The sequence below is a fragment of the Monodelphis domestica genome, chromosome 4 (assembly GCF_027887165.1).
Source record: "Monodelphis domestica isolate mMonDom1 chromosome 4, mMonDom1.pri, whole genome shotgun sequence".
Taxonomy (NCBI): Eukaryota; Metazoa; Chordata; class Mammalia; order Didelphimorphia; family Didelphidae; genus Monodelphis; species Monodelphis domestica.
In genome coordinates this window covers 224,659,754-224,686,797 of record NC_077230.1, presented here as the reverse complement: position 1 = coordinate 224,686,797, position 27,044 = coordinate 224,659,754, and the positions used below count along the sequence as shown (strand labels likewise).

Here is a 27,044-nt window from a genome sequence, read left to right as displayed (position 1 = left end):
TGGCTTTCTAAAAATAAAAATAATGTACAACATAACACATTTAAAAAATTTTTTTAACATAACATTTTAAAGTTGAATCTGCATCAACTTCATCTCTTAAGTCTACACCATCAACAAAACAATAGATCAAGCCCTGATTTGTAATATTTAAAGATCTCAGTTATATAGGTGTTTATGCTGTAAATTTAACAATCCACTCCTATGAGCCAGCATACCCCTGAGGGAGAGTACATCAGCTACTTAAGGGAGAGATTTTCTGATTTCCTGACTGATAAGATCTCTTTCGGAGGTGGGTTAGTCACTGAATAAATATTTACTGAATCACCTCAGGGTGTGTGAAAAGACCTGAAATTTGAGGTAAGTCATAGAAATAATCTATTTCTTAGATGGTGAGGTTACAGTTAAATAGAAGAGTAAAGGTGAAGGCTAATGAATTAATCTCAGAGCTGGAAGAAGTGTAGTGGAATGGAGCCCCAGGCATTTCTTAGAGGGTTCCATTTATATCCCTCTTCTTCTTTTTTTAAATTATTATTATTTTTATTATTATTATTATTTTTAAAACCCTTACCTTCCATCTTGGAGTCAATACTGTGTATTGGCTCCAAGGCAGAAGAGTGGTAAGGGCTAGGCAGTGGGGGTCGAGTGACTTGCCCAGGGTCACACAGCTGGGAAGTAGCTGAGGCCAGACTTGAACCTAGGACCTCCCATCTCTAGGCCTGGTTCTCAATCCACTGAGCTACCCAGCTGCCCCCTATATCCCTCTTCTGAGCAAATGGAACCATTCCCAAATTCTGTTCACAGCTCGTTTCCATCTTCTGTCATGCCTAACCTCTCCCTTTGGCCCTCACATGCTGCTTCCAAATTAGAGAGTATCCATTACAGCTCTTTTGCCCAAGGTCCCTGTCTTAGGCACCCAGGACCTAAGCCTTAGACTTTGAATAGGGTAAAACCCCAGCTCCATCTATAGTTCTGGTGCCTGGCTCTTCTTAAAACTAGAAAGGGAAGGGAACATTTCCAATTCAGTCCTAAAGGGTCTTTACAGTCTAAGAGGGGAGGCAAAACTCTGAGAAGAATCAAGGAATGTATTGATAGGTTTTAGAATTTGGAGACTCTATCAAGGAAAGATAACTGAAGAAAGTAGTCTTAAAGATCACTCAGATGTCTCAGAAACAATGACACCTGAGTTTGTGCCTCCTTTGGAACTTGTCCCATCCATCCTCTTTAAGGTCTATTTTCCCCATCTGTCCCTATTCTCTTGCATGACTGTTAGAACAAATATAATAGTATTCCCAGAAGAAACTGTGGAATTTCTTATAATAAAGGTGCTACTTAGTGACAAAGGAGCATTGTTATATCCAATTATGTGTGTATTTATATATGTAGACATAGATAATGTATAATGTGTGTGTGTGTGTATATATATATATATATATATATATATATATAAATATTATGGAACCACAAAAGAGAACATCCTCTCTGAGTAAATACTGAGACTAGATGTCCCTAGTCTCTCTAGTGGATGACACCAACCATTTTGGATTGGGTTTAAAGTGAAATATTCATCCTTTTTAAAAAAAAACAAAAAACTCTTATCTTCTGTTTTAGAAACAATACCATGCATTGGTTCCAAGGCAGGAGAGTGGCAAAAGCTAGGCAATGGGAGTTTAGTGACTTCCCTAGGGTTACACAGCTAGGAAGTGTCTGAGGCAAAATTTGAACCCAGGTCCCCCCACTTCAATCCACTGAGCCACTTAACCACCCCTGAAATAACCAAATTTTAAGATTTGAAGGAGGTCCTCTGCATCACTTGAACTGTGATACTATATGTACAGACAAGGAACGAAACTGCAAGTAGATTTGGATGTGGAAGAATGCAACTAGAATGATTCTGAGTCTTTTAGTAGTGACCTCCCCAGGAATGATAGCATTTTATTGGTTGAATGATTACTCAACTGAGTCTAACACTCCCTCCTGGGACACTAGCACCTTTCTTAGTGCACATAGGAATCTAACCTCTGTCTTTGCTTCAGTTTGATGGATTGCCCCTGGAAGAAGAGGTGGTGGAAGGGGATGGTCCCCTGGAGAAGGAGCTCACAATTGACAACATCATTGGGGAGAAGATTGAGATCCTTGCCCCGGTGAATTCGCCCTCTTTGGATTTCAATGATAATGAGGATATTCCCACTGAGCTCAGCGACTCATCTGACACCCATGATGAAGGTAGGGGGTTCAGACAGAGGCTTGCTAGTGGATGAAGCTGAAATAACAGACATTCCTACATAGAGACGTGAGCATGTCTCCAGGCTCATTGCCCAGGAGGGCAGCAGAGCTGGCCCTAGGCAAGCTTATCAAGGAGGTGAAATTGAATTTAAGTATATCCTCTTCCCTTCCCCATCTCTCTGTCCCCTTGCTTTATCATCCAGGCTGGGTTCTCAGTCATTCTGGATCTAGTCTTACTACCTATGGCTTTGTGCCTTGCTCTACCATCCAGGGATTATTATCACCTTACTCTTCCCATGAAAACTTACTTATCTGTTCCTCATCCCCACAGGGCTCACTCACCTGGTCATCAAGTAAATGCTAGTGTGCTGATGGGACAGGGATACATGGATTATTCCCAGGGAATACATATATTTCAACTAGAGACTTTGGGAGTTACTGTGTCCTTCCCATTTATTGTCTTAAGTCATTAGTGACTAATGGTAGGAAGTTCAGTCTGAGTTGGTGTATGTACCATTTAGGGTGGTGTCTTGGCAGACTGATGAGGAAACAATTAGGGTCAAGTGAACCTTTTGACCCTTCTGCTTGAGATTACTGAGGGGGTAGCCTCCCACTAGACATTTCTACAAGGGCAGCCCCAGGTCACCTGAGTAAGGGGAAGATGCAGCATTTTCAGTTCACTGAAGAGGAGCCAGATTCATTAATTAATCATTAACTAGTGCCTTATCACTGTTAATGACTAGCTAATATAGTCAGCTCTCAACTATTTAGTGATAAATGAACTAATTTGTGGATTACACAATTGAGATTCTTTTCCAAGTGTTCCACCAGTGTCCCCCTGCTTAGCAACCAGGCTGAATATAGAATCTTCCCTAGGATTCTGACTCCATAGCAAAAATAACTCAATTTTAGAGAAATCCTGGTCCTCAATCTGCCTCTATCCTCCTAATGCTCCTTTTCAGTGCACCTCTCTGCTGTGTCTTCCCTGCAGGGGAAGTCCAAGCCTTCTATGAAGACCTGAGTGGCCGGCAGTACGTGAATGAGGTCTTTAACTTCAGCGTTGACAAACTCTACGACCTGCTCTTCACCGACTCTCCCTTTCAGAGGGATTTCATGGAGCAACGTCGATTCTCTGGTCTGTCTTGTCGGGGGCTCCTTTTCTCTCCCATACTGACTCTTCCTTTGCACATTCCCTTCCTTCTCTCCTTCCTATACTTTCCTCTCTTCCTTCTTTTCCAGCCAGTTTTCCTTTCCCCATCCCCTTCTTCCCCAACTCTCCCCTTCCCCTGTCTCTTCACCTTCTCCTTCCTTTCCCTTATCATTTCCCAGCCTTCCTTCTCCCACCTCCCTCATCTCAGAAGGCCCTCAGGCCTTCTCTCTTTTTCCTCCTTCCCTTGTGTCAGTCCCTTCCTTTCATCCTTGCCACTTTCATCTTTTTATGCCCTCTCAATGTAACATATGAGAATATATCCCTGGACTCAGAGGGACTCGGGTTACTTTTATTTCCAGATATCCCCTCCTCTTCCACCAGAACTCTACTTGGGAACTCCAGTTTTGGAATTTTCAACAGCCTTCTACTGTCACTGCCCCATTCCTTGGGCTCTAGACTTAGTATAGCCAAACAACATCCTACCCTTTGTACATGCAATTCAATTCAATGTTTAGTTAGCATAACATCTCAGTATGCCCCTCTGTGAGAAGTGGAGGGCATTCACAGGGCAATGGAGAGTCATAGTGGATGAGAAAAGAGGACTTTTTCCCAGGAGAACCCAGACCCTCATCACAGTAACTCCAGTGTTGCCAGAATCCCCGTAGGTGGCCCCAAGACCTCTTGCCCCTGCTTCAGGAACCGTTGGAATTCCTTAGCTCTGTGAAGAATTTCGGCAACACTACAATGAGCCTCTTTCTCCTTCAACTCCTCCTGCCTCCCACCCATACACCCAGCCCTCCTTCCTTTTTTTCCTGCCCCTCTGTCCACTGCCCCTCCCCTCATACTCAAGTTCCCATTGGCCCCTACTTAGGGACTAGTTGTCCACTCACAGCAGCTGAGAACAGTTCCTTTGGAGGTGAAATTCAAATCAGGGTACGTCTTTTCTCCCTTTCTCATCCCTCACCCTCTCACTACTACCAGATATCATCTTTCATCCATGGAAAAAGGAGGATAATGGAAACCAGAGTCGAGTGATTCTCTACACCATCACCCTCACCAACCCTCTGGCTCCCAAAACTGCCACAGTCACAGAAACCCAGGTACAGTATAAAATGGAGAGAAAAGGAGGCTCCCAATTCTAGTACTAAGAAATGAGGGCAGTACCTCAGACCCCCAGGATATTTCTGTGGGGATTGGGGAACCAACTTACTCTCCTTTTGTTCTGCCCCATGGCTCCCTTCTCCTTCATAGACCATGTACAAGGCCTGCCAAGAAAGTGAATGCTATGTGATCGATGCTGAGGTGCTCACCCATGATGTGCCATACCATGACTACTTCTATACCATCAACCGTTATACACTCACCCGCGTGGCTCGAAATAAGAGCCGACTCAGGTAATGCTATCCCAGCAGGATGGGTGGCCATGGGGGAGGTTCTTTAAGGAGACCCTAAAACAGAACACATCCATCTGGTTCAACACATAGATCATAATTTTAGAGTTGAAATGGACCTCAGAGATCATCTAATCAATCATCCTAATTTTAAAGATGAAGAAAAAGTTCAGCCACTTATCCAAAGTCACACAGTAGATATTAAGTGGCAAATCTGGGGTTTGAACCCATGACCTCTGACTCTGTATCCAGTGCTTTTTTTCACTGGTTAGAGGAGGTAAAATGGGGTTGAATTTTGCTTCAACCTTTGGCTTCTGTTGGTCTTACTGCAATTTCCAGGGATGCTTATGACTTTATGGGCTTAGGGTTGCCCTGGAGGTCTCTGTTTTGTAAAGTATTAGAGAACGTAACAGGAGCTATGGAAGCTGTTGGGAGGAAGGATGTATAGGTGTATGGCTGGAGGAGGGTAGAGGACCCAAAGCTGGAAGACAACAGAGAAGAATAGCAAGCTATAAGAAGACTCAGAGGAAAGACCAAAGTCTGAGATTATGGGAAATGAGACTCAGTCTTTCAAGACCAGCTCAAATGCCACCTCCACGAAGTCTGTGTTGTTTTTCTAGATTCAAGTGCTCTCCCTCATCTGAATGAATGCCTTGTGTTATTATTTCTCTATGTGTCTTATTTTCCTCACTAGACAATAAGTTCTTAGAGGATGGAGATCCTATCTTAGCTATTTACTGTAGCTCCCTTAGTCCCTATCACAAAACTTTGTACATAGTAGGCACACAGTTAAAGCTTGTTAAATGATTATGTTAACTTCTTCACAGAAGAATCTCAGTTAGAAGGGACCTCAGAAGCTATCCCATATAATAGTATGTGAATGTGTATGTATAAATAAAAATACATACATATACACACATGAATATGTATATACACACAAGTATATAGAACCAAGGAACATTACCAAACCAGTCTTAGCTCAAAGATCTTCATTAAAGGGGAACCCACCAACTCTCAAAGCAGCCCATTCTTTTATTTGGATAACTCTAATTGTTTGGATAATTGTAAATGTTAAGTTAATTGCCTTCCTTACACCAAACCTGAATATTTCTGACTTTCCTCAAGTATTCCTGGAAGTTCTGTACTCTGGGACCAAGCAGAACCATTCTGTTTAACTCTTTTTATGATTGCCCTTAATATACTTGATACAATTACTGTGACTTCTTTGGTTTCTTCAACTAGAGTACAGCTCTCTCCTGGACACTGTGGAAACTCTTGTGAAGGCAAATTAATCTATGAGGAAAGGAAACATGCCAGATAGGGTATGGAAGGAGAACAAAATGCAGTAGGAGGAGATAGTGTTCTGCCTCACAGGATAGGAGTGGGCAGTGGAGGGGGAGAAAGAAGGAAATCAGGATCTTGAAGACACAATTTTTGAGACTTTGTTCCTTGATTCTAACCAAAAACGGACTCAAATCTTGCAAATAAATATTGGAAGGGTTTCCATATGGTAGGTGGTAGATTTATTCTGCCTCATCCTGGAGGGGACAACTAAAATCTAATAGATGGAAGTTATAGGAACTGGGATTTGGGACCAGCTTAACAAATTACTGCTTAGTCGGTCAAGCTTTTTCCAAATAGAAGAGTGAGTTTCACATTTCAGGAATTCTTTAGGAATAGGCTATTGAATAGTATTATTGGGCTTTGTAATTTGGTTAGATTATTGGACCCAGTGACCTCTAAGATCCCTTCCAACTCTAAGCCCTCTAAGTTATTCAGTTCTTGAATCCAACCTCTGGAACAAGACAGGAGTAATTCGGATTTGTCATGTTGTTTCCTACGTAGCATTAGGAAATCACATTATGGAGAGCTGCCCTCAGTGCCTTGATCTTTGCCTGTTGTCATCTGAGATTCCAGGCTTATTCAGTGAGATAGGAGCCACTGTGAGGGTACCCTCCCTCTCGACTGGGAAACTAGAATCTAGAGGAACATGTACCTAGAGGGCTTTTCCCAAACTCCAAGGGAGTTGGGGGATTATGGGAGGAAGGCCCACTTTGGTTTGAGACTTGCCAAGGGGGAAAGGCCTGTTCCATAATAACAATTTGATTTGGGGCTTCATTTCTTAGGGTTTCCACAGAGCTGCGCTATAGGAAACAGCCCTGGGGACTAGTGAAAACCTTCATCGAGAAGAATTTCTGGAGTGGGCTTGAGGATTATTTCCGCCATTTAGGTAAGGACTGAAATCATTGCTGTGCCTAGGACCCTAGTAGGAAGGGTGGAAGAGTGTGGCTGGGGAGGGATTAATGTAATGATCTGGGAACAAAGCAGAGAAGTGTTTGCATGTCCCTGAAGATCCCCAGCTGTCCCCTAAATGCCACTTCTTATCTGAATTTCAGTATTTATTTTATCTTCAGATCCACCTTCTTTCCTTCCCAGCTCTCCATTGAGAAAGCAAGAAAAATACAATCCCTGATTATAAACTTGTATAGTCAAGCAAAATAAGTTCTCACATTGTCCAGGTCCAAAAGAAGTATGTCTCAATCTGTACTCAAATGGAGTATATCATCTTTCTATCAAGAGGTAGATAGCATGCTTCATCACAAGTAGCAGCTACTTCTTGTTTGTTCCATATCCTTTCCCTCTAACTAAAGCAATGGACTGGAAAGGCCTCTAGGGAAAGTAGGAAGGGAGAGGAGGGATGATCCTGAAAAGAAGGAAGACAGTACTGGGCTCTGAGAGGTATCAGGAGATGGGGTTGTGGCCCTTGTAACCTGACCCTAATGTAACACAATTTTCCTTCACAGAGAGCGAGTTGACAAAAACAGAGAGCACCTACCTGGCCGAGGTACACAGACAGTCTCCCAAAGAGAAGTCCAGCAAAGCCCCTGCTGTACGGAGGAGGAAGCGACCGCATGCCCATCTGAGAGTGCCTCATTTGGAGGAGGTTATGAGCCCTGTCACTACTCCTACAGATGAGGATGTGGGCCATAGGATCAAACATGTAGCAGGTATGACCCAGATCAAGGCAGGAGAAAGGAAATGGGAGGTGGGGGCCTGGACTGAAGCTTGTATTTCTGTAATCAAAGTTCTTGACTGGAGATTAAATTTAATGCAGTTCACTTTCACAAATGTACATAAAACATCTCCATATAAGGCACTGTGCTGTGTCCTAGGGATAGGCACACATGAATATATTATTTGCATTCATCTGTACGTGACTTATTAAAGGTCTTAATAAATATGAAACACCTTTATCTCTTAGCATCTCTGATACAAAGTTTTTAGAAGTTGCCAAAAGTTCACAGTCTGACAAAACCAGTTGTTGTTAGCACCATGGGGAGAAAGCTCCATTTGGACTCGGTTTCCATGCCACCCAGTTCCCCTGACAGCCCTGCTTGAGCTCTGCAGAATGGCACAGTGTTGGATCCCTTGTGGGAGTGGTCACTGCCCCTGGAGAAAGTTCTCTGCTTGACCAGGGACCACGTTCCATCCCACGTAATGTCCAGGACACCATAGCGCTAGCCCCTGCCACAAGGCTGCTTATTTGCAACTATAAATCCACCCCCAGACCCATATTCTTCTTTTCTTCTGCTTCTCTGATGGGAATTATATTTATATTTCATTAGCTCATGGGACTCCCACAGTGACTTCCCAGCTCCTTACCCAAATATACCTTTCCTTTTAACCTGTATTGAATACCTAATACATCCCATCTTGGCTTTATTTACTCATTTTATCCTAACGCTCCTCTCTCCTTACATCCATGTCCAACATTTTGATCATTCAATAAGTACCCATTCAGCATTATCCTGTCATGGGATCCACAAGGAGCACGAAGAGTAGAAGACACACACAGCCTTTTATTCGTCATTTTAGGAACCTCTACTTTAGTTAAGATGTGGCTTGAAAGGCTCTGGAAGGCAGGGACCATCTTTTTTAATCTTTTTTTTTTTAACCCTTACCTTCTGTCAGGATCAATTCTTAGTATTGGTTCCAAAGCAGAAAAGCAGTGGCAATTGGGGTTAAGTGACTTGCTCAGGGTCACACAGCTAGGGAGTATCTGAAGACAGATTTGAACCCAAGACCTTCCTTCTCTATGTCTAGTTTTCTATTCACTGAGCCACCTTGCTGCCCCTAAATAAGTAGGATTCTCATTTACTTTATTTATTCATTCCTAACCCATACCTTCCATCTTAGTATAAATTTTTAGACAGAAAAGCAGTAAGGGTTAGGCAATCGCATTGTTAAGTGACTTGTCCAGGATCCCATAGCTAGGAAGTGACTGAGGTCAGATTTAAACCCAGGACCTCTTGCCTCTAGACCTGGCACTTTGTCCCACCAGGGTCCTGGATAACAGTCTGCACTGCTGCTGCTATGGCAAGACTTGTGGCACTTAGGGGGTAAGGAATGATGAGAATCAGGAAGAATAGGAAGATGACTAGTGGTGAGTGACCGATGGTGACCATCTGCCCTATTCTTTCTCTAGGCTCCACACAGACCCGTCACATCCCTGAAGACACCCCTCCTGGCGGCTTCCACCTGCAGAGTGTATCCAAACTGCTGCTCATTATCAGCTGTGTGTAAGGGACTCCCAGGCTCCCCCTGCCTCTGTCCTGCCTTACCATTACCTTGAGCTCCCTTCAACCTTTCCAGGCACACAGAGTTCCCTGCCTTCTGCCTCCTCTCGTCTGCCTTTTATTTCTTTCCCTTCTTTCTCTCTTTGGCTCTATTTGTCTGTCTCTGCTGCTTTCACCCTCTGCATTTTCTCCTCTCGCCAATTTCCTTAGTCCAGAGAGTGAACAGAAGATGGTTTAATAAAAGAGAAAAACCTGTCAGAGTTAAAAGTACTCTACAGATGGAAGGTGGCATTTTGTCTTTGGCTTTCTGTTTCAATTATTTTTTCCTTGCCCTTTGTCTCTCTCATTTGCTCTCTTTTTCCTGACTACATGGCTCTGGCTACCTTTTCTTATTTTTATAAACCCATGTCTCTGTATTAGGAGCAATATGAAGTATTGGTTCCAGGGCAGAAGAGCGGGAAGGACTAGGCAGTTGGGATTAAACCATTTGCCCAGGGTCATATAGCTTGGAAGTGTCTGAGGCTAGATCTGAGCCTAAGACTGCCTTGTCTCCAGGCCTGGCTCAATATTAAGTGATGACTCTCTTTTTAAATATCTGTTGTTTCTTGTTTCTCATTCATGATTTTTTTAAAATTTTATTTCATCAGATGATTTAGAATAATTTTCCATGGTTACAAGACTCATGTTCTTTCCCTCCCCTCTCCCTCCCTCCCTCCCATATCTGATGCACAATTCCACTGGGTTTAACTCTTTCATGATCTTTAAAAAAAAATGTTGGTAGCTTTTGTCTTCATATCACCCATTATCATATCCCCACCTCTATGACCTGCATCACAGTACATCTCTAGAGAGAGCTATCATAGCAAAGAATAAGAGAGAGGGAAAATAGTTTAGCAAAACTAACACACATATCAATAAAGTCTGATATATGCAGCATTGTACAGCCTTAGCCCTAGGATACAAAGAAGCTGTGGTGAAGTCTCTTCTCATGTCTTTTCTTTGAGCCAAGCTTGGTTATTAGAATTGGCAACGTTGTTTGGATAGGTTTTTTTGTTGTTGTTTTAGTCATCACATATATATATATATTTTTTTTTCCTGGCCTTTCTTGTCTCCCTCTGCATCAAATGATAGGATTTTCCTATGCCTTGCTGTATACATTATATTATGATTTCTTATACAGAACAATGGATGATCATATTCAAGTACTACAGTTTGTTTAATCATTTCCTAGTGAACATATACTTCCATTTCTTTGTTACTATAAAAAGTGCCACTCATTTTTTTGGCTTCATAAGGGACATTTCTTTTTGTCATTGATCTTGTCTCCCATGAACTTTTACTACAATATTATTTTCAGTGGATGCTGAAGCCTAGGGAGGGAGAAGATTTTCTCAAAGTCATCTAGTGAGCACAAGCTAAGCTCCTTGATCCCTTAAATAATAGTGGCAAAAACATCACCTAGTCCTCCTGACCCCTAAAGGACATAGTGGAGGGGGCATGAAACAGTTCCTTAGTTTCTCAGATATCTCATTGTAAGCAAGTATGCCCTATCAGTGAGCCCTGGATGGCACAAGAGCACTACTCAATAACATTTTCTTAATTTCTTCCTTTCTCCCTCCCTCCCGCCCTCCCTTCCTTTCTCTCTCCCTTCCTTCCTCCCTCCCTTCCTTCCTCCATCCCTCTTTCCCTTCCTTCCTCCCTCCCTCCTTCCCTCCTTTCCTTCCTCCCTCCCTCCCTCCTTTCCTTCCTTCCTCCCTCTTTTCCTTCCTTCCTTCTTCCTTCCCTCTCTTTCTTTCTTCCTTTCTTTCTCTTTTTTTCTGTATCTACTCTTCAACTCATAAAAATAGAATAGGAGTTCTTCACCTTTTTGTCTATCATGGCCCCTTTTGTCAGTCTAGTATATGGACCCCTTAGAATAATGTTTTTAAATGCATAAATAAAATACATAAGATTAGAAAGGAAACCAATTACTTTGAAATTCAGTTATCAAAATATATTAATACAAGTTCACAGATCTCAAGTTTTAAGAACCTCTAGCACAGAGAACTGCCTGGGGAGTTGCCCAGGATCACACAGGCAGTATGTATCAGACATAGGGTCTGAACCTTAAGGGCAGCAGTCTCTCTCCCTCCACCCCCTCTCTGTCTCTCTCTGTCTTTCTCTTCCCCCTCCCTCTTTCTCTCCTTCCCTCTCTCTTTCTCTTCTCTTGTCTTCTCTCTCTCTTTCCCCCTGCCCCACCTCTCTCCTTTCCCTATTCCCTCTCTCTCTCTTTCTCTTCTTCCCCCTTTTCTCTTCTCTCTCCCCCTCATTCTTCCTCCTTCCCTCTCTCTCTCTTTCTTTCCCTCCCTACCTCCCAAGCCATGCTACCCCTCTCCTCACTAGTATTTCTCCAGAATAAAATTATAAAATAGTCCTATATTTAGTGCTTTTCTGGATCATTGATGGCTGTTCTCACCTTCATCCCCTCTCATCCATCTTGTTTTATTATGACTCACATTGTAATATAATTTTAATATGATAACTTTATGGCCTTTTAAGAGTGTCTTCCTCATAACAGCCCTATAAAGTGGTTGGTACAAATATTAACACTCATTTTACTGATGATGTGCTTATCTGAAGTTACATAGCTAGTAATTGTTGAAGACAACAATTACTAGGCTTTGAACCCCTTGTCTCCTGACTCCAAGCCTAACAGTATGCTTCAGGCTTTACTGGGCTCAGTCAGATCCCTAGAGCAGCAATCTGGAGAAGAGGGCATAGGAAGGAAGGGTAAGGATTAGCAGTCATGGCTCCTAGAAATTTTTTCAGATGAAGGTAATAGGATCTTCTTGTTTCTGCCTCTGTCCTGCTTGCTCTCCTCCTCTGCAAATTTCCTCTTTTGTAAGCCAGTCCTTTTCTAACCTCTACCTCCTCCTTCTTTTCTCTCCCCTGCACCCATTAGGATCTGTTTCAGGTACTGTCTATAATTTACCTTCTCTAGTCCCTCTTCTTCTCCTCTATTCCCTTCCTTCTTTTGGGATCCTAATTTGCACCTTTGGCTTTCTATTTGCCCTTGATGCCCTGCTATATGTTTCTTCCCCTTCTGCCCACATCAGTTGCCCTCTCACTTAAGATAATTTGTGACCCCTCAAACCACCACCTCTGTTTTGTCTTGTCTGCTACTCTCTCTCTCTCTCTCTCTCTCTCTCTCTCTCTCTCTCTCTCTCTCTCTCTCTCTCTCTCTCTCTCTCTCTCTCTTTCCCCTCCCTCTCTATCCTTCTCTGTCTGTTAACATCTTTTTCTTTCCCTCCCTGTCTATCTCTCTGCCCCTCTTTCCCTTCCCCTTCTTCATGCATATGTGCATTTTCTCCCTTTTTTCTCTCTCTCCCTCCCTGTCCTCTTTCTCCCCTTTCCCTTCCCTCCCTCCCTCTCTCTTTTCCTCTCTCTCTTCTTCTTCTCTTCTTCCCCCTCACTCCTTTCTTTTCTCCTTCCTTTCCTCCCCCTTGTACTTTACCTTTCTGTATCTTCCCTCTTCTCATCTTCTCTTTCTTCCTCCCTCCTTCTCTGTGTTCCTTTTTTTCCTCATAGTTTCTTCTTCTTTCTTTACCTCACAGTTTCTGGGGGGAACAGTGGTAGTTTGGGCCAAGGCCATGGCAGAGTTTTCTTGGTCACAGAAGAAGCTTCCTCCTGGGCCTGGGCCACCAGTAAAGCCTGCTTCTCTATTGATTTTTCTTTTGTTTTCTATTGTTCCTTTCCCAGCCTGGTGCTGCTGGTGATTCTCAATATCATGTTGTTCTACAAACTCTGGATGTTGGAATACACGACCCAGACCCTCACTGCATGGCAGGGCCTGAGACTCCAGGACAGGTAACCTGAGATCCATCTTCGTCCTGTGTACAGATGACCAGCCCTTCACCCTCTTGGTCCACAGAAGAGGCCTTCTTCCCAAAAGGAAACGGCCCTTTTCTGATTTCCCTTCTGGTCACTTTTTGGGAAAGGGTAAGGGAAGGGAGGAGACTACACAAGGGAATGAGTGGAGAGTATAGCACTGTGATGTGACTCTCTATTCTCTAGGGGTCTGGGAGCACAGGACAGTCCTCTGAGCATAACTCCAGCTGCCGGGGTGACCCTTCTTGTGCCCCACAGGTTACCTCAATCCCAGACAGAATGGGCCCAGCTTTTAGAATCCCAACAAAAGTATCATGACACAGAGCTCCAAAAATGGAGGGAGATCATCAAATCCTCTGTGATGCTTCTAGACCAGGTAAATACATTCCCTTCCTCCCAGAATTTATTAGCATGTCTTCCCGAGTATCCATTGATTTAACCTTACAAGCAAGAGGTTCACCCAGAGCACAACGCAAGAGCAAAGAAACCCAAGTTTCAGCAGAAGAGATTTTCAGTGTAGAAGAAATAAAAGTGAGGTAAACAGTGAAGCCCAGGCATCTGAGGAAGTTTGGAAAGCCCCTTACCTTCCCTCTTAGAATCAATATAATGTATTAAGAACATTAAACCCAGGCAATGGCAGGATTAAGTGACTTGTCCAGAGTCACACAGCTAAGAAGTGGAAGTCGGATTTGAACCCAGGACCTCTCATCTCCAGACCTGGCTTTCAAGCCACTAAGGTACCCAGCTGCCCCCAAGGAAAATCTTAAGTCTTTCATTTTCTTTCTTGGTAATCCTAGGGATCATGAAATCTTCTATTATAGTTAGTCACCTGCTCTGCTCTCATCATATGTAGTAGCTTTCTCTGTTTCAGTAAAAGCATTGAAGGAAGGAAGGAACAAACACCTTCTTTGTACTAGGTCTATGCTTTGCACATTATAAACATTGTGTCATTTGATTTGTACACAAAACCTGGGAGAGAAGTTATCTCCATTTTACAGTTGAAGAAATTGAGGGAGGCAGATTTGAAATTACATGCCCAGGGTCACACAGCTAGTAAGTGGCCAGGTTTGAACTCCAGTATTCCTAACTCCAGGTCCAGAACTTTATTTACTACACCAGCTTCCTCCTTCTGACATGTTAGGGCTTCATTCTTGCTGGATGACTCGGAGGTAACCCAACATCATTTATATTCTTTATAGCTGGATACTCTTTTTTTTTCTTGTTCAAAATGCTATCTAGCCATTTAGAGAAGTCATTTTAAGTCAAAATCCAATATTGGACTGGTTTTAGGGCAGTAGTTCCTCCAACCCACCTTCTCAGAGCTAACATTTCCACTAAAAAGTCTTGCTGGATGTGAGTGTGACCCTGGGTTCTTGAAGCCTCTGCCAGAAAAACTCAAGTTTTATTAGCTCCTACTAAGCTGGAAGGGTTTTGAGTACAGATGTAGAAATAGAATGGGTATGCAAGGATAGCTGGGTGGCACAGTACATAGAGTATTGGGTCTGGAATCAGAAAGACTAATCTTCCTAGGTTCAAATCCAGACTCAAATACTTAACTTGCTGTGTGACTCTGGGCAAGTCACTTACTCCCATTTACCTCAGTATATCATCTATAAAATGAGCTAGAAAAGAAAAAAAGAAAAAGGACCTTTGCCAAGAGGATTCCCGTTAGAGTCACAAGGAGTGAGACACAATCGAAGCAACTGAACAACAATATCTGGCGTTCAAAGGACAGCCTGCTTTGGGATGGTGTAGTCTAACCCTGATGCAAATTTCAGGTCTATACAGAAAGATTCCCCTTGTATGATCTCACTAGTATGGGGTCATCCCCAGTGGGAAAGCTCTCTCCCCCAATGGAGATCAACAACTCTGTTCATTGATGTAGCCTTAGAAAGTTGCTTGGGTCAGCCAGAGGTTCAGTGACTTTCCTTCGGTCAGAGGGCTAGTATGTCCGATCCTATCCCAGATCTTCCAGATTTTGAGACTGATTTGTCCATGCTGCCTCTCAAGCCTCCCTTGGAGCAATCAAATTGGCAGGAACATCCTTCTAGATATGCAGAAAAGATTGAAAGATAACCAGATATGGTATCCAGGGCAGCCTATTAAGCAGATGCTTAAAAAAACGAAACCTCATTCTCTGACCTAGAATCTGATCCTAAGTATCAGTTCCAAGGCAGAAGAGCGGTAAGGGCTAGGCAGTGGTGGTGGTGGTGGGGTTAAGTGACTTTCTCAGGGTCACACAGCTAGGAAGCATCTGAGGCAGATTGGAACTCAACACCTCTCAACTCTAGACCTGACTGTCTACTCAGTCACTTAGCTGCATTACTATAATGCTTTTTTATTTTGATCATAATGATGGGAAGAACAGGCAGAAGTTTTAAATGAATGCACTGGTCATTCCATCGATGACTGAGACACTCTTAGGATAGTGATGATTCTTTTGTTGGCAATTTGACATACTGGATAGAATTCCAAGCACAGAATATGGATAACAGGGTTCAAAACCCTGATGCTGACATTTATGTCACTAAGCCTTAGTTTCCTCATCCATGAAATGGAGACATCTATAGTGCTTTTTCTCACATGGTTATTATAAGGTTCAAGTGGGATGATATATATCAAGTGCTCTGCAAATTTAAAAATTGTTATTTTTCTACCTCAAAGGCAGCTATGTGGCAAAGTAGATAGAGCTCTGGGCCTGGAGTTTGGAAGACCCAAGTTTAAATCCAGACATTTGCTAGCTATATGACCCTAGACAAGTTACTTAACTTCTGCTACCTCAGTTTCCTCAACTTACAAAATGAGGATAATAATAGCACATATTTTCCAGGATTGTCTTGAGGACAAAATGAAATAATATTTTTGTAAAGCACTTTGCAAATATTAAAGAATGTTATAAATGCTATTTTTCATTATTATAACTACCACTACTATTACTATTACTGGTGTCCTTTCCCCCAAAGCCCTCCTACTCCCTTGGCTATATTTATGTGTTTGCACCAGACTGGAATGATAAAGTCTTTTTTTTTTTAAACCCTTACCTTCCATTTTGGAGTCAATACTAAGTATTGGTTCCAAGGCAGAAGAGTGGTAAAGGCTAGGCAATGGAGGTTAAGTGACTTGTCTAGAGTCATGTAGGAAATATCTGAGGCCTGATTTGAACCCAGGACCTCCCATCTCTGGGCCTGACTCTCAATCCACTGAGCTACCTAGTGTAAAATTTAGAATTTAATCTCAAGTAATAAAAATATTATATTTTACGGAGGTTTATTAATGATCATTAGAAATCAAGGAATAAAGAAGATACAAAATAAAGACCACGTGCCCATGGCAGATCAGCCAGTTCAAACACTCACCTTACCACCACCAAGCTCAGGACAGGAAGTAAAAGACTGGGACCTTCCAGGTCCCTGCCTAATATCCCCTATCTACAGGAAGTACATAATAACAGAAAGTCAGTGGGCTCCTGGGAAAAAGTCAGTTAGGGGGCAAACCCCTTTGGCATAAGAGTATACATATAAAGGAACTGCATTCAACCCCATACAGTTCAGATCACTATATCCCAAAGTTCACTCTGGATCTACTGGTGCAGCTTGTGGACTGTGGAGGCATCATCATGGTGCCTTCTCCAAAGAGTTCATTTTCTAGATTCAGAGAGGTAGCATGTTTCTTAACCTCAAATTACTTTAAAAAGAATTTAAACTTTTCAATTTAAAATAATAATAATTATATATACCCCCCCTGAAGAGGGTGATTGAAAAACACAGGGATGCATGGCTGAGTTATGAGGTATGTGAATCAATTGGCAGAGAAATCAAAACATCAAAAAAAATCCAAATAGAAAAGATAATTTCTGTGTGAAATATAGACTATCAAAACCTTATGTGTAAAATTCTAAGTAAAAGAAAAACAATTATTTTTTAAAACCCTTACCTTCTGTCTTGGAGTCAATACTGGGTATTGGCTCCAAGGCAGAAGAATGGTAAGGACTAGGCAATGGGGGTTAAGTGACTTGCCCAGGATCACACAGCTGAGAAGCATCTGAGGCCACATTTGAACCTAGAACCTCTTGTCTCTAGGCCTGGCTCTCTATCCACTGAGCCACCCAGCTGCCCCCTAGAAAAACAAATTTATACTAGATCCTTGAATCAGGGCCCAATTAAAGTGATTTAAGCAATTATGCATTTACCCAGTCAGTAGCCAGGTCTATAGAAAGTTTGCCACACCATGAAAGACAGAAAAGGGACTAGATTATAGGAACCAGGTAGGAGCCAAATTTGAGATACTTGGTAGAATGTGGGACAAGGAAGACCTGCCTTTAACACATGTCAAAACAGCCGCCACCTTGAACCCCAACAAGTTCAAGTCCTCTTGTCTTGGCTTGAAATTTTCATCAATCATATTGGGATTGGTTGGTCTCTTTGACCTTGTCCTTGATTGGCATCATGCAGTTTAACTTTGTGCTTCTTTGGCACTGTACAATGGCTCTTTTTGTATTTCCTTCTCCTGGAATCAGACAGAATCATTAAGCAAAGTCCCATAATTTTTTTTAAATCAATGGAATAATTTTTATAGTCTCAAGATTTGGGGGTATGCATTGACATTATAGCAAATATATTTTAAACTTCTATTACTGCAAAATCAAAGCTGTTAAAGAAAATCTCAATACTGGTGACATGGGCTTCAAATGCAAAAAGGAAAGAAAAAATAAAACTGAAATAGTATATTGCACATGCAAGCAAAAACAATAATAAAAAAAGTTTTAAAAATAAATATGTAGCTTACAATCACTGACACTCTGTGTCAGCTAAAGAAAGGTAGAATACAAAGGTTTCTAACTCCCCCCCCAAAAAAAATTAGATCCATTTCCTCTTCAAACATGGCAATGATCCACTGTAAGTGCAAGCAAATGATTTTCACAAAGTAACAGTTTTTTATAAAAAGCAGTAGCACAGCATGTAATGCACATTCAAAAAGTATCAAAGTCCCCAAAATTCACAGTAGCCCAGTTAATTACAATAGCAAACAAACCCACTATCATATTTCATATAAGTTGCTGTATAACATAAAGAAAAACCTATAAACTGATGGATATTTGTCACAATTTTTACAGACATAGCAATTTTTTCAACCTTGGCAAATATATTTATAAACAAAGTAAAATTTATTTGGGACTAGCACATCACCAAGAAATCTAGATTGTTCTGGTAGAAGTAAATTAAACTGAAGAATTTTTTCAGGAGCTCTTTTTTTGGCTTCTTGATTCATAGAAACACCTTGGTAGGAACATTTCTTTGTTTCTCTACCTTTAATACAGCATTCTTTAAAATATAAATATAAAAAACTCATCCATCCAGAAACCACTAATTAATTAAAATTATCTCTGAAGACCCCTTAGAATCACCATTAAATTATTAGCTTATTAAATTCTCTAAAGGTTGTTAGCCAGGTTGAGTCCATCCATCATCTATGTGACAATTAACAAATGAATAATGGAAGAAAAAAAGCTGTTTACAAGCTTTTACAGTATTTTACAATATTTTGTTCAGTAACCATAGGGGAACAGTAACAGAATATATCTAATAGTAAAAACACAGTAGATTAAAATGATTCAGTGTAACAGAATAGTATCAAATACATTAATATATGAACTTAAAACAACAAAATTAAATCTTAAACAAAACAATCAGCAAAATACAATAAAATACAGAGGCTTTTATAAAACATTGGAGTCTGAAAAGGCTAAAAAATTTCACCTCCAGTCTCTTTAAAGTTCCTTTTTTGAAATTCAGATCCCTATTGTCCTCACTGTGGGATCTCCCATAGCCAAGGGAGAACATAGGAATCTCAAACTGGGTGAATCTTAGAGACTGGGCCGGCTCAAATGGCAAAGGGTTATAGGGGGATGAATTTCTCCCCTGAATCTCAGGCAAGATAATTGAAAGAATCAGTGGTAGAAAGAAAAAACATCCTAAAGCTGCAAGGTGTTTGAAATAGGTAATGCACTGTTATTTTATAGAATATGCCATGATTGTAATCAACTTTCTGTTTGGAAGAGTCTCTTCCTTCTCCCCTGTCCCTCTTCCCCCCCAGGGGAAGTTCCCCTCCCCCAGGGGAAGTCCTAACTTCCCCAGAGGGAGTTAGGAGGCTAATTGTTGCCTAAGGGAAAAGATACTTTTTAAAAAAATTTTTTTTTATCATCTGCCCTGAGGAGCCACTCCAAGGACTCCTAGCTTCTTGGTGGCAGCAATCAGCCCAACTGGGGCAGCAACAGTGGTCAGAGTCAGGGACTGGAGGAAGCAGTATCAGCAACACCAGTCATCAGGGAGGAACGAGGAACAAAGGAGGAAGGAAGACTCAAGCAATTGGGGGAGAGAAGTGGTTCATCTCTCTTCTCCAAGAGTCCCCCAGCTAAAAATAGCCCAGCCAGTAGGGTGAGCAAGTCACCAGGCAAAAAGTAGGAAAAGAAAAACAAGTAGCAGCTCCAAAGAGAGTTGGAGTTTGCCAGGGTAGGTGGGGTAGTCAAAAAGCCTTGGCAGGAGAAATGTGGCTTAAAAAAATTATCTAGGCTATCTAAGTTTAAAAAAATTGAGAGTTTCTTGTCCCTTTTTGTTGCCAACTGTAAAACTTAGAATTTAATCTCAAATAATAAAAATATTATATTTTATGGAGATTTATTAATGATCATTAGAAATCAAGGAATAAAGAAGATAGAAAATAAAGACCATGTGCCCATGGCTGATCAGCTAGTTCAAACAGCCGCCTTGCCACCACCAAGCCTTACCATCACCAAGCTCGGGACAGCCAGTAAAAGACTGGGACCTTCTACATCCCCACCTAATCTCCCCTATCTACATAATGGCAGGAAGTCAGTGTGATCCTGGGAAATGTAGTCCTTTTTAGGGTAACATATTTTCAATTATACATTATCTGCCCCCATGTTTTGTTTTTGCAGAAGACGAACCCCAGGACCAGTGAGTGAAAGTTATATAGACTTTGGCTTAGTTTAAAGAACAATGTTATAACAGTTCTGGCCCTTGGAAATTTTAAGGCAGAGGCTTTTGGGGATTTTGTGAAAGAACTTCCTTTACAGGGTATGAGATTAGAGTACTGAATTTGGAGTCCTGGTACATGGATTTCAATCCTGGCTTTGTCATTTGCCATTCGTAGGACCTTGCCACAAATCAGTTAACCTTCCTGGCCCCAGTTTCTTCAGTTATAAATTGAGGGGTTAGAGTGAATGGCCTTTAGAATCCCTTCTATTTCCAAATCTATGATCCAAATTCAAATTCCAACTGTGCTGGTCACTCCCTATATAATACCTATTCTTCAGTTTTGTACATTATAAAATGGGGGTGGGAGGGGAGGAGTTGACTTAGATGATCTCAGAGGTCCCTTTCAGAGCCCTAGGTCTATGGTCTTGTCATTTTGCAACTCAGAAACCTTTTCATTTTAAAGTCTAACCTCTTGCTTCTTGGGATATTCTACAGAAACATAATGCTGAAGTGATGTCAGGGGTGAGGTAGGTCAAAATAGCTATGACTAATAGCATCTCAGAAATGAAGATTCAGGGAAACTCAGATGGGGGCTTCCCTACATTGTTCATCTCCTTGAGAAGGTGGTCTCCTAAGACCATACCTTGACTTGGGATCCTGGTTCCCTGGTGCTCCTTAGCTCAGTTGAGTTATCTTTGATAAGTATTTGGTGATCCTTGCTGAGGAAACCAACTCAGTGCATGTACCTCTTGGGTGGGGTTGGCCTCCCCTTGTCTTACAGATGAAGGACTCACTCATCAACCTTCAGAATGGCATCAGAACCCGAGACTACTCATCTGAAAAAGAGGAGAAGAGCAACCACTACCACTGACAAGGCAGGAACAGGAGTGACTTCAGAGGCCTGTGCAATACATGTACATAGACCATATAAATATATATATATAAATATATATATATATATATACAGAATATAAATATATATTATATACAGATTTTAAAAAGAGATAATGCCTATGTACCAGGGAAAAGGAGCGGGACTGCCTCCTGCACTGGCCGGAAAAGCAATTTCTTTCAGTGGAGGGCAGAGGACAGCTCCTAGCACCCTCACCAACCTTCTCTATCCTCCCAGTCCTTCCACCCCCACCCTTCCCTTGCTGGCCATCCCTTGGCTGTTTGAAGGGAAGTGAAGTTGAGCCAAAGTCATGCTTGGGCAGGCCCTGGGGTCTTGGATAGGAGTCTCAAAGGGGCATTGCTATGGTGCTTCATTCCCTGCCCTCCATTTTTTTTGAAAACTGGGGAAACAAAGGGACCCCTATCTCCCCACAAACCTAGCTTATCCTGAATGCTCAGATGTGGGGGGCAGGGATTCAGGCCTCCAACTGACAGACGGGGCTCTACCAATACCCCACTGAGGAAAAGTGGACCTTCAGCCAGCCAGCCAGGATTTGTTAGGATAAGCCAAAAGGCAGTATTTTGTGGGATTTGCAGTGGGGTGGGAGAGTAAGGGAGTGGACAGAATGGGAGGGCTTTGAGACTGAAGAGTCTTTGAGAATTCTTTGTCACTTCTGCCTCCTCTGATCTTCATTGGGCCCTCCAGCTCAAAGCACACATGGGCTGGGGGAGCACAGGTCTCTCATTTTCTACTCTCTCTCTGATGTTCACTCAGGTTGGGTCTATGTAAAATTAAGTTGCTTTTGAGTGCCTGAAATTCTGCTGCCCTCTTCCTCTTCCTCTTCCCCTCCCCTCCCCTGCTCCATCCCCTCACCCAAAAGAACATTGTTTCTTAGGACATGTAAAACTTACTTGATTTTGTTAAGAACTTATTTTTATCAGTTTTAGGACCAGAAGGGTGAATATTCTTAATTCAATTCTCTTTGAGCCAATGCTATAAAATACCCAGTGGGTGTAGGAGTAGGGTGGGACTGGGGAAGATGGTATGAGAGAAAGAATGACATGGTCATGTGTAATAACCAACAGGGCACAAAGAACACTGCAAAGACATTCTGTAAAGGAGTAAGCCCAAGCTTACACTTCTTGTCCTCACCTTTTCCCATTGTAGACTCTTATTCAATACTACAAAGGGATTCTACTCTCTGGGTTGAATTTCATTTCTGCCATGAATGGACGGACCTATTAAATACAGAGAAATGGGGTAGGAAAAAAAACAAATGAGCCCAATACAGTTTTGGACTGAGGACCAGGGTAGCATCTCTTCCTCTTTGTTAGCCCCTAACCTAGCTAGTGCTTAGACTTTTGAATAGAAGGGTGAAGAAAGTGGAGGAAAACTCCTTCAGGCCTTTTGGTCAAGGAGATATCATGGGGTAAGGGGATAGGACTGGATTAGGGAAGTTGAGTCATCATTGTTTTTTCTTAAAAATTGAGCTATTAATCAGGCACGTGGACTGGAGGGATGGTTAGTGTCCAAGGTCCAAGCTGGCAAGCTTCTTAGCTTGGAACTCTTTCTGAGCTCTAAACCGGAACCCTGCTATTTGCCCTTCTAAATCCAATGGTGTCCTTTCTGGAACAGGCAGAATCCAAAGAGAAATATTGAATTGGAAAAGAAAAGGGAGTGGCAAGGCAGTGAGGAGTCCTTTGTAGATGATTAAAACATTTTCCTGGGTCCTAGGAAGGATCAGAGAAAGTCCAAGAATAGAGATAATCACATGAAGAAGATAATTGTTACTATTGATGTTCAGCAAATAGTAAACTTCTGTTTTTCCTGGTGGCCAGGGGGAGAGAATGACCTGATGGTGGGGACTTTGGGATGTCTGTCACCACAGGAACCCAGAAAATTCAGCAGTCCAGGGAATTAACACAGAATATGAATGTCTTTACAGAAGTGACCCTTTCTGGGGTGAGAACAGGGCCTAGCTTAGAATGGGACTGGAAAAGTTAAAGCCCTGGGTGGTACATTCCCAATAAGAGTAAGGAAAAGGGTCTCTTGTTTTATGCTGAGGTTGGCCCCTAATTTCTGCTCCTGTCCTCAGAGGACAGCCTAAGATTTGGGATTCGGGGAGATAAGAGTAACTAGAATCCCTTTGGAGGGTGCAAATCCCCACAAGCCAATGCTGCTTTATGAAACATTACTAATCACTCATCTCGCAGCTGTCAACTAAAGTTTTTTTACTCCAGCCCAATGAGCTGATTAGTGAGTAAAAAAAATACCAGGCAAGGAATTATGAATGGCTTATGAATTCATAATAAAGGAAGGAGGCAGTAGAATAGCCCAGAATTCCTAAAAATCTAGGGTGGCCACAAGCCAAGATTGCTCACAGGAGCCTTTGGGGAGCAAGGGTTGTAAATTATCTAATTTATTTTATTTATCATTATTTATTTCATTGAGAGCTGCCTCCCCCTGGCTGTTGTAAGGCCTTTTCAAATTTTTTGGCTTCAAATAGGAGAATGAAGATGCAATTCTCCCTGTTAAGCAAAGGGAACAAGGCCACACACTGGAATATGCTCTCACTTAACTCCTTCTAATCTATGCTGAACAGGACTATTAGCATGGAAAATGATTCTTGTTGGTTGCCTGAGGAGATGATCAGCTAGAGGGAATACCCAGGACCTTTCTAGTGAGTAGAGACAGGAGAAAATGTGTGACTTTTGGAGAGTTATTTTGACTTCTTTGGGCCTCAGTTTCCTTATCTGCAAAATGAAGAGGTTGCACTAGATGTTCTCTAAGGTTCTCTAAGTGCTGAGATACTATGATTTTAGGGCCAGGAGAAAGGCACCAATCTGGATCCCTCCATTTCCTACATTAGAAAGCCCAGTGGCTGCAAGATTCCTCTTATTCAACAGCCTTTGAAGAAGAAGGGACCTCAAGCCTTGCAGATAAGACAGTCCCCCTCCCAAAAGGCTATTCAGCCTGGGCTACCCAAAGAGTAAAGTAAAGAAAGCAACATCATACTTAGTGCTGGCTTGTTAGCTATGGCCTCGGTAGCCCCAAGCTGATAACTCTCTGCAAGGGGCATTCACAGCCACCACCTGCCTTATTTCTTTTGATCTGAGATCTTCTTCCAAACAGAGAAGAAAACTTGATTTCATTTGTTTTCTCTGGGGTCCTTCCGTGTATGTGTGTGTGTGTGTGTGTGTGTGTGTGTGTGTGTGTGTGTGTGTGTGTGTGTGTATGTGTGTGTGTGTGTGTGTGTGTGTGTGAGGGATCCATACTGGGACTACATTTGCAAATACATGCTTCAGGCCAAGGCTTTTTATAAAGATTGTAGCTGGGAGAAATGGCCACCAGATATAAATAATTTAGAGGAATGCAGTTGAATCATCCATGGAGATTAGCAAGGTATGATCCCTAGTTTATTCTCCAGAGAACAGCTGCTTGTTGAGATCTTCAGCTTGGAAGCCACCTCCAGGTTTCATCAAGAGTCAGGGCCTTGAAGCTCAATGTTTGGGGAGGATACGGTAGGTAGGCCAGATTGTCTCAGGAGCCTTTAAAGACTGACCCTGTTGGATTAGGGCTTGGATTTTTCCAGGGTTGTAGAGGAATATCACATTTTATCTTAATTGGCAGGAGCTGGGTGGGCCCTAAGAGTCCAGAGAGATCAGTCTGTCTAGCTCACTATTCATCCCAGGACACATTTCCTCCCCCCTGACCTCAGTTTTTCTTTGTCTGAGGATATTTACTCACTTGGATTCCCTGTGAGTTAAGAGAGGGGGCTGGATAGTGGGTTCAGTGAAGTCCTCCCTCCCTGGAGGAAGCTTTGGGGAATCTCCATCCCCGTCTCTTCCACTGCTTCCTTTAGCATCTTCTTCTCCTGCTTCCCCCACTCCCCTCACCCCTCAGAAAAAATCCAAACCTAGCTAAGGGTTTGGCTTAACTGTGAAGTGTTCACTAGGAGCCTCCAGAGACATTCAGGGCATCGAACCCAAGAAGCTGGGACCAGGAGGAAGGACTCTGAGTGACCATGAGCAGAACATTTAGTTAGGAACAGGTAGCCTGCTCCTTTCTTAGACGGTGCCTCAGGTTCCTCAGACGGCAGCTCTAGGGTGAGATCTAGGGAAGGGCCTCGGGGAGGAATATCTGTGATGTTTGTGATCCTCCAAAAGATTCTTTCCGTGCCATATCATGCTGCTTATCTAGACGTGCACGGCAGCCAAAGCTACTCCCTCCCTTACCTTAATCCAGAACCCTCTTTTCCAGGAATCTGGGATATGAACTTCCCACCCCACTTTCCATCAGAAGAACCTCTTTCCCTCATGCTATCCCTCTAACGCCATTGCTCCCTCGCTGTGTCTCTAGGCTATGAGACAATCACGCCTTCCCCCTAGCATTCTCCCTCATTTGGGCAGGCTGGCCCCGCTCCCCTTCACCTCTATGTTCCCTTCCAGAAGATGCGTTTTTGGTTCTGAGAGGAACATTTTTCTGGAAGACCACCTTTTTTAACCACCTCGCTTTCCTACGTGTGAAAGCAGAAATTTTGCACATGGCGTAGAGAGCTCTCCTCCCCCCTTCTCTCTGCCCAGCCTCGTTACCTCACTCCTCCTGCCCTGGCTGGTGGCGTCTGTGACGGGACCAGGCCGGATCTACTCCTTGCACCCAAACCCCTACCCCCTAGCCCATGTTCCATGTGACAAGCACAGCTCAGGGGTCTTGGGCATTGTTTTCTGTTGCACTCATGGTCCTCTCCAGGCCTAGGAACCTGGACCAGAGCGCGGCTGCTAGAGAGAAGCACCTCTCCCGCCAAGGGTACTGACGCCAGACGATCTCCCCCACATGTGAAAGCTTAAAGAACATTTTCTTGCCTCCCCTCACCCTCCACCCCCAACCCCTGCCTCTGGCCCCTTGCTCTTCTCAAAACAATGCGGCACTTTGCAGAATCAATATGGCGGCCTCTACGCAAAGTGGGAAGACTGGGCAGCAGCTGGGAGGTCCGTCCTGGACTTAGGTGCCAGTTGCCTTGAGCACGTAGGAAAAGCAGCATTTTGCCAAGCAATCCTGCGTGGATCCCAGCTCTTCCTTGCCCCACACTCTATGGCCAGGCCAGAATCTGCATCTTCCTCACCCAAGGTGCTTTTATTCCCCACTCACCCTGGGCTCCAAGTTGAGGGGAGGGGGAGGGCGAGCGCCTGCAGCTGCCCCTGGGGCAACACTGGAAATGTGTGGGGTGGGATGGGGTGCCTGGGAAGGGGGAAGAGTGCCGGTTTGAATACAGTCAGGTTGTCTGGCTGTCTTTTGTTTAGTACTATAACTGTACTTTGCCTGGCGCTGCGCGCAAGGTATGAAACCGGAAACTTACTGCTAGAACCTAGAAACATACAAGGCTACTCAGCCAAATCTTAATGTAAAGTAGCTAGAGCCATGGAAGTATGGTATGAATTAAAGGGAAAAAAGTATTGAACAAACTAAGACAAAATGGCTCGTGTGTTTATTGACTGCTTCATTGGGTTTCACAGCCCCAGATGTTTTCTTTCTCCCCAGTTGTGATCACGTCATCATTTTCTTTCACACACATAAACACACACATCCACATATCCATCAAGGATCTTGGACCACTTCCCTCAGGCCTCAGTGTCATACTGAATCTTTCCCTTCTCAGACCTTAGCATCACCTGGTGGGTTGAGTTTGGGGGGGGGGGGTTGGGGGACTTCTCTGCCCTCTTTATTATGTCTTCCTGAAACAGAAAATGAGGGGGTGATGGGAGGAAAAAGAAGAAGCTAAGTTTGGCAATTTCAATAGCTTCTCACTCACCCTTGAAGATGACATTCTTTTACTCATGTTTCTCTGAAGTTTTTGAGAAGAGAAACGAATTGTTTCCCACTGTGAACTGGAGAAGGGCTTGAATTTGGTACAGATGAATAAGAAGAATCATTTAGTAATCTATCTCCAAT

The 27,044-nt window shown here is 42.8% G+C and overlaps 1 protein-coding gene across 17 annotated transcripts in view; it reads left to right on the top strand.

The window, feature by feature from the left end:
- GRAMD1B (GRAM domain containing 1B) overlaps nucleotides 1-26,568 on the top strand; it is a 352,537-nt gene extending 325,969 nt beyond the window's left edge. For 12 of the 17 annotated variants that reach the window (XM_056794185.1, XM_056794187.1, XM_016433779.2 and 9 more), the window contains 10 exons: nucleotides 2,034-2,223; nucleotides 3,215-3,358; nucleotides 4,355-4,473; nucleotides 4,625-4,767; nucleotides 6,891-6,994; nucleotides 7,569-7,772; nucleotides 9,251-9,344; nucleotides 13,080-13,187; nucleotides 13,395-13,584; nucleotides 20,985-26,568. In XM_056794185.1, coding sequence (XP_056650163.1) covers nucleotides 2,034-2,223; nucleotides 3,215-3,358; nucleotides 4,355-4,473; nucleotides 4,625-4,767; nucleotides 6,891-6,994; nucleotides 7,569-7,772; nucleotides 9,251-9,344; nucleotides 13,080-13,187; nucleotides 13,395-13,584; nucleotides 20,985-21,074 — 1,386 coding nt within the window. In that variant the 3' untranslated portion in view covers nucleotides 21,075-26,568. The remainder of the gene's footprint in view (nucleotides 1-2,033; nucleotides 2,224-3,214; nucleotides 3,359-4,354; nucleotides 4,474-4,624; nucleotides 4,768-6,890; nucleotides 6,995-7,568; nucleotides 7,773-9,250; nucleotides 9,345-13,079; nucleotides 13,188-13,394; nucleotides 13,585-20,984) is intronic. The other 5 variants (XM_056794188.1, XM_056794186.1, XM_056794192.1 and 2 more) reach the window with 1 other exon arrangement.
- The last annotated feature ends 476 nt before the right edge of the window (nucleotides 26,569-27,044 follow it).